The sequence below is a fragment of the Ciona intestinalis genome, chromosome 10, assembly GCF_000224145.3.
Source record: "Ciona intestinalis chromosome 10, KH, whole genome shotgun sequence".
Taxonomy (NCBI): Eukaryota; Metazoa; Chordata; class Ascidiacea; order Phlebobranchia; family Cionidae; genus Ciona; species Ciona intestinalis.
This window is the reverse complement of record NC_020175.2, coordinates 2,361,989-2,369,569: the sequence shown is the minus strand read 5'-3', so window position 1 is coordinate 2,369,569 and position 7,581 is coordinate 2,361,989. Positions and strand designations below refer to the sequence as shown.

General features: G+C 34.7%; 1 protein-coding gene across 1 annotated transcript in view; it reads right to left on the bottom strand.

Moving 5' to 3' along the window:
• The window catches only part of LOC100182108 (anoctamin-4-like), an 18,033-nt gene that overhangs the window by 8,114 nt on the left and 2,338 nt on the right, over nt 1–7,581 (bottom strand). The window contains exons 3-14 of the mRNA XM_026836465.1: nt 7,442–7,576; nt 7,093–7,196; nt 6,650–6,704; nt 5,632–5,767; nt 4,833–4,920; nt 4,474–4,608; nt 3,285–3,436; nt 2,962–3,044; nt 2,412–2,549; nt 1,751–1,918; nt 548–584; nt 13–90 (exon numbers count right to left, since the gene is read on the bottom strand). Coding sequence (XP_026692266.1) covers nt 13–90; nt 548–584; nt 1,751–1,918; nt 2,412–2,549; nt 2,962–3,044; nt 3,285–3,436; nt 4,474–4,608; nt 4,833–4,920; nt 5,632–5,767; nt 6,650–6,704; nt 7,093–7,196; nt 7,442–7,576 — 1,309 coding nt within the window. The remainder of the gene's footprint in view (nt 1–12; nt 91–547; nt 585–1,750; nt 1,919–2,411; nt 2,550–2,961; nt 3,045–3,284; nt 3,437–4,473; nt 4,609–4,832; nt 4,921–5,631; nt 5,768–6,649; nt 6,705–7,092; nt 7,197–7,441; nt 7,577–7,581) is intronic.

The window sequence follows — 7,581 nt, the reverse complement described above, 5'->3', positions numbered from 1 at the left end:
GTAACTGTGGACGAGTAATAGTTAACCGCTTGAAATAAAACATCTTGAGTGTATAAGAGTCCTCGAATTCAGTCCTGGTTCGCGGCGCCTCTGTTAAGGAATTGAATTACTTAAAGTAATAGGTTGATTTATATGATGTATAGTATAGGTGGGGAAGATGGGACACATTTTTATTTTATTGTCTCGTCCCATATGGTAGTAAACAAAGAACATTCAAGGAATTATAAACCCGTATCTGCACGACGCGCATAGATCGTTGTTAATTGTTTAAAACACTTTAAGGACATTTGGATATTAAGTGCTAAAGGTGTACCATCCTATAGTACTACGCAATCACCAATGAAGTTTACATTTGATATACGTTAAAAATGAGTTGGGGGCAAAAATAAACCTTGCTTTGCCAGATGCAATAAAAATATGCTTGATGTTCACACTTAACCCTAAGAATTAATGTGATTTTATCATGTAGTTTTGGGAAGGAGCAGTGTAAGTTTTTTTGGATAACACTAATTGTAAAAATTGCGTTTTACTTAACACTTTTACTAACCTAAGTTTGTGAGTTTCAGAGCAAGCTTGTTGTAAATCTGAAATGACATAAACATTTAGTATTACATAATATATAATGCAATCATAATTTTCAGATCCTGAGGGGTTATAATTATTAAAATGAAATACGTATTCATGTTTTAGGTTAAGTATAACCATGAAGTACTATAGTAGGATGGGGGAAGATGAGACACATTTTTATTCTGTTTTTTCTTTTCATTTGGTAGTAATCAAAAAACATTCAAAGAATTCTAAAACCATATCCTCATGACTTCCGTAGACTGTTGTTAAGTGTTTAAAACACCAGAATACTTAGGAGTTATGTGATAAAGGTGTGCCATTTTCCCCACCCTACTTATAGTCAGTATTTATACCAAGCAATTTACATGGCATTAATTTTTAGACAGGTGAGGTAAATGTAATTTTATATTTTAATTACCGTTAGATGTGGTACGTAATTCAATTTAAATTAATACCAAGGCAGTGTATAGGCTTCCCATGTGAATTAAATGTGATTGCTGCAACCAGCACGCAAGTTGTGTATGTTGTACTTACATTATTATACCGATGGTATCATGATTAATGCATTCTGTCGTCGAGATCATTTCTAAGATAGTAATTACTCTAATCCGTGATCATTAGTAAGATGCCCAATTTGTCAGCAATACAGAAAAAACACGCCCACAATGTTTCATATGTGGTAACTCGAAAAGCAGCAGGCAGCACAAAATGTATGAAATAAGGAAACGATGTAAAATAGGGTGTCGTGGCCCGCCACACGAGAATTGAAAGTCATTCATTCATTCGTTCATTCATTCATTCATTCATTCATTCATTCATTCATTCATTCATTCATTCATTCATTCATTCATTCATTCATTCATACATTCATTCATTCATTCATTCATTCATTCATTCATTCATTCATTATGTGTGTTGAGTTTGAATGAATGTAACTTACTTCATCCTCGCGTGGCCGGAAAACGACAGTTCCTATAACACAGATGTTCATACACCTCGTGCCAGCTTACAAGTTACCATGTATGTTACTTTGTGGGTGATTACTTTTTTTTTCATTTTTTTGTGTGTGGCTGATAATCTGGACAACCCATTAGTGGCCACTGGGTTAGAGCAATTGCCGTTAACCCAAGGACATATACGCCCACAATGGTATCAACGACGAGCCTTGAAACCATACACTTACCACGTCCAATATTGTTATAATTATGAAGTTAATAATAGAAGCTGTGATGGAAATAATAAGCCGGATATTGCGTTGAATGATTCCACCACTCGTAGCTTGGTAGGCGAGGACGGAACTTATAGTTCGATAAACTATGACACCAATCAAGGCGATGACCACAAGAACTAACTGGAGATTTTTGGAAAGGAATTATAACTCAAGAAATGTTAGATATGTATTGTAGGGTGGGGAGAAGGGACACCTTTTCACATATTAACCAAATATCTGATCGTGTTTTAAATAATTAGCTACAGTCTATGGGAGTCGTGGGGATATGGTTTTATAATTGTTTTAATGTTCTTTGTTTACAACCAGATGAGACGAGAAAATATAAAGAAAATGTGTCCCAACTCCCCCAGCCTACTCTATGTAGCAATGAAAGTAATCCTCCAATCTTAGAATTATAGGATGTCTGTTATAGGTTACGAAAACATAAGATAAGCGCCCCAGGTATAAAAAACTGAAACAAGTTTTACCCAAATTTGCTTGAAATATTATAACTTGAAAATTCCGACTAATTTTTAAAGCAGAAGTTTCCAGTGGTTTCTACGGGTTTATACACACATATGGATGTAGGTGTAATAGCATGTTTCTTAATTACTGATACTGGTGTTTTATTTACCATGAAAAATAAGGTTGATACTGAGAAAGCAATTCCTCTCGCTTTTAGTTTGGTCGATAGCGCAGGTTCCAACTTTCCAGTCACGGGGTTCAACTTTTTCTTGTCAGAAACGACGATAAATTCTGGCCGCACTAAATCCTGCAAAGAAAATAGATATTAACAGCAACGTGAAAACATTTATATATAGTAGGGTGAGGGAAGATGGGACACCTTTAGCACATAATATCCAAATGTCCTGATCGTGTTTTAAACAATAAAAATTTGTCTATGAGAGTCGTGAGAATACGGTTTTACAATTCTTTGAATGTTATTTGCTTACTAACAAATGAGACGAGAAAATAGAACTAAATGATGTCCCATCTTCTCCCACCCTATTTTATATTTGCGTGACGAGCTGTATAAATAGTCGTAATTACGGGTAAACTGTTATACACATATACGTGAAGCCATAAGCATAGACGTTAGTTTCACTAATCTGGCAATATTGACATTTTGAGAAAATTCTTAATTACAGTGCTTTGACTGGTATAGTGTCGTATGTAAGTAGTACCTCTTCTTCTTCGAAGTCCTGTGTACCCCATCTATAAGAAAGCCTAGCTCTTTGCCGTTTCCAAAGCTCAATGAAAAATGTCGCTGAAACAGAAAAATACATAATTTATATTATAGTAGAATGGGGGAAGATAGGACACCTTTTTATTCTATTTTTGCTCATTTAGTAGTAGACAAAGAATTAAAATTACAAAACTTATGCTCACGACTCTCATAGACCGCTGTTAACTGTTTAAAATACGATCAGGATATTTGGATGTTATGTGCTAAAGGTGTCCCATCCTCCCCTATCCTACTATACTAAGAATTCAGAAAATCGTTTACCCCATATAGACATGACGAAGGCGAAAACCACAGTTCCAGTATTGTCGAAAACGTAGCTTATTTTAGAGTAGGTGCATGACGTTTTGAGAGGATCGAAGCTACATGTCTCACAAACCGGACAAACCGTTAAGTTGGAATTACAAACCGCTTGTCTGTAATTAAATGTGAAAGCAATGTTGGAAAGCAAACACCAAATATGTTTATATTGTGTGTGGATCACAGAAATAAAAAAGAGTAGAACGCGCAACTGCCCAAAACCGTGATATATTCTTTTATCTATTCACGTGACCGCCAACTCTGTCCCCATTTCGCTTGGTCTCTATTGTAAAAGATAGGCGCATAGTAGTTTTATGAGGTTTTAGCTGTTTATTTCAAAAACTACACCAACTACTCAAGTTTAGAAGCCAGTTTAGTTATTTGGTAGGTTAACGCTTACAGTTTACCACTTGTTTGGGAAATGTAATTATTTAATAAATTTGATCAAAAACTTCAAACAAACTGTTTATTAGAAATATATATATACTAGAAAATAGTTTTTTTACCTCATAACTTTAAATTAATTCAAAAAAACGAATAAAAACTACATAAAACGCCCTGGATTCCATTGACTTCAACAGTAAACGGGAACGACCCGCGAAAGAGAGAGAGTGTATCACTTCTCTTCTTTGCCGACATTGGAGATGCGCGTTCTATTCTTTATTATTTCTGTTGTGTCATTGGTGTAATAAGCGTAGTAGAAACCGTTAATAAGATTTTTTTTCTAAAAAATCTAAACGATTCAAACCGATAACACAGAGTCAACATATCAAATAATGAACGTAACTAGCGTTATCCTCGCGTGGCCGATAAACGACAGTCGTCATACCACGAGTGTCCATACACCTCGTGTCAGCTTACTAGTTTCCATGTATGTTTTACTTTGTCGGTGATAATTTTAAGAGATTTTTTATGCATATTCTATAATGTGGACAACCCACTAGTGCCCACATGGTTGGAGCAATTGCCGGCAAGTGTCTTGCCCAAGGACACATACACCCACGACGATAGCAGCGGCGAGCCTTGAACCCATTACCAATGGTTTAAGACAGGCGTACTATAACCACTTTGCCACGGCGTCGGGTAAAAAGTTCATAACTCCATTAAATAAACAGCTTATTGCAAAATATTAGAGAAGTAAATTAAGACTTACACAGTTTCTTCCCCGCCGACTGAGAACAAGCCATATAGAAAAACTATGATCCCGAATACAGCTGCTGGTACAAGCATCATCGTGTAGAAGCCAAGCCAAGCAAAATAGATAGCGATCTTTTCACCGAAGTACATTCTAGAAAAATGCAAATGACGGGAACATTTAATAATAATTAAAAAACCTTTATTAGTCTCTTCGATTACGGTATAGGGAGATTTAGAAACATTTTTAACGAAAAGACAGGATATAGCAACAAAACAACAGTTGTTAAAACACGCCTACAGTTAAAACATATTTACATTTAACTGGAAGATAAGCAAAAACATAACTTTAACCCGCAAATGAAACATCGAATGTACCTAATAAGCTCTAACGGTTGCGGACGAGCCCATGCACCTGGTCGAGCCCAAATCCAATAAAGAGCCTGCCTCGGTCCCAAATTCGAACCTTTTACAAAAATATGGTCAAGGTAAAAAAACAAACAAATAAAATGTTCGTGTATAATGACTCAGTTTCGAGCATTTCATACAAGGAATACATACACTTCCACCAGGATTACTACATATACCAACAAATATGTTCAACCTGTCTTTTTATAAATACAATTTATACAAAAGCGAAACCAGTATTAAATAGTACTAAGAGTAAGATGGGATACCGTTTTTACCTAAATCCTATATATTTCGTTGATTAAGTTTTGAACAATTGGCACCGTTCTATTGGAGTCGCGGGGATACGGTTTTACATATTTTTAGTAAATAGTTTTTGGTAATGGCCCAATGAGTCTATGAAGGAGAATAAAAACATGTCACATTTTACCCCAACCTAATGTTTCAGTTCTCGTTGTTTAAAAGCCTTTGAGGTGTGTTTTTGGTGTAGTACTATTCATTTTTTAATAATATTATTGAAAAACGATAGAAATAACAAAAGTTGCTCTAAGATGCAGTTCAACAGAATGACCTCCGGTCAATTTTTTTTTACCTCCGGTCATATATATATATATATATATATTGTGCGTAATGTTTGTTAATTATATCATGAACGATCAAAATATCTGGTATAGATGACTAGGTTTACACTATTTGTCCGAGCTTTTAAAGCTAAATGCATTGAATTTGAACAGAAAGCAGACCAGGTAAACATGTTGTGTAATTTTACCTTCTTTTGCGGGAGGTTTCCATGCGCCATCGTGCGGTGGGTAGGCGTCCAAATACACACCATCTGATAACAAGCGTGTCATACCAATGTCGTCACAATCCTCTCCAAAGCCGGTAACTCGTAAAATTTCATGCACCTGGAAAAACATCTCATGAAAAGCTCCAGAAACGGTTTTATAAGTTTAATTTTAAAACTGTTCATCGAAGTGATTTTTTCCTATAGTAGGGTGGGGGGAGATGGGACATCTTTTTATTATCTTCTCTAGTTCCGTTTGGTAGTAAAGAAAAACAATTCAAAAAATTATAAGACCGTATCCTCTTGACTTCTATAAACTGCTGTTATAATTGTTCAAAACACGATCAGGATATTTTGAAATTATGTGCTGAAGGTGTCCCATCTCCCCCCTCTACTATATGTTATATTGATTCTACCAGCAGTATGTGAGTTCCTGGTGCTAAAAAAACGTAACAGACAAAAATCAAGTGTATCAAACAAAACACTGGCTCGAGAAACGATTTTATAAGTTTCATTTTAAACTGTTTAACCAAGTGATTTTTACTTACCACAGCAGTATGTGAGTTTCTGGTGTTACGAAAACGTAACAGACAAAAATCAAGTTCATTCAACTGTTTATTAAATTATATATTTCGCCTAAATGTTATTGTTATAAGCAGTTTCTTAAACTTTTATAGCACACCAGATCCGTACTTTATTTCTTTACACAAGATCGTTCAACTCTATAAGCTCCAAATCAGGGTCAGATTTGCAGAAATTATTACAAGTACAACTGTTTTTTTCGAAATTTGATAAATAAAAGCTGGTATGTACTTTTTCGGTCAGCAAGATATGTTTTTATCACACCCAACTTACTAAGATTATGCCGTTTGTTATCAATTTAACGGTACCGCATATTAACCTATATAAAAGTACATAAAGTTTTGCTATTAATTCAGTCCGTTTTGTTAGCTTTATTTATATTTATTAATATAAATCATAAATTTGTGAAACACTCGCTTACCAGTCTGTAACGTTCTGTTGGTGTAAAAAAGGTTGCTCTGTCAGTCATTATGAACCTTTAATTCCAATATAATAATAACATTTTAGTTTTACAGTTTATTTTTTCTGAAGTTATTACCAAAAGGACATTTAAGATATATTAGGGTGGGGGAAGATGGGACGCCTTTAGCACATAATATCTAAAGTCTAAACATCGTGATCGTGTTTTAAACAATTAACAAAAGCAATCTATGGGAGTTGTGAGAATATGATTTTATAATTCTTAACAGTCTTTTTGTTTACTACCAAATAAGACGAGAAAATAGAGTAAAAAGGTGTCCCATCTCCCCCCCCCACCCTACTATAATTTATAGAACCGGTTTATGAAATTTCAGTAAATGTCATCAGGCAGTTTAGGTAAAAATATTAAATCTTTAAATTAATTAACATTAGATTTTCACTTACGAATCAAGTCGTTTTCTGTCGAACGTTGCAGTAAAATAACTCTCATCTTTTTCATGCGTGTCGTAAGCATACTTGATAGAGTCTTTCGAACAGCAAGTCATGAACTGAAAACATCGTTTTTTTCAAGCTCAATTATTTTTCAGTACCTACTGCAATCTAATATAAAATCGTATTACCATATAGATATGTAATACCATTTTACCTATAAAAGTCGCTACCCAATTTACATTAGCAATCGCCGTGTATACGATAGATACAATGTAACAAAAAAATGCAGTATCTAAATTGTCTCCCCGAAAATGATACCATTTTTTTATAATTAACCCATTTAACTATTGTGGAAAATTACTTTTTCAACTGCAGTTAGGGAGTTTTCGCTTTTGAAAATGTCGTTTTTAGCAAACGGTTTTTTCATTCTTCCGATTTCAGCCCATCGACACAGAGCATCCCAGCTCGCATGGATTTTAACAAAGTTGATTCCGTTCTGCA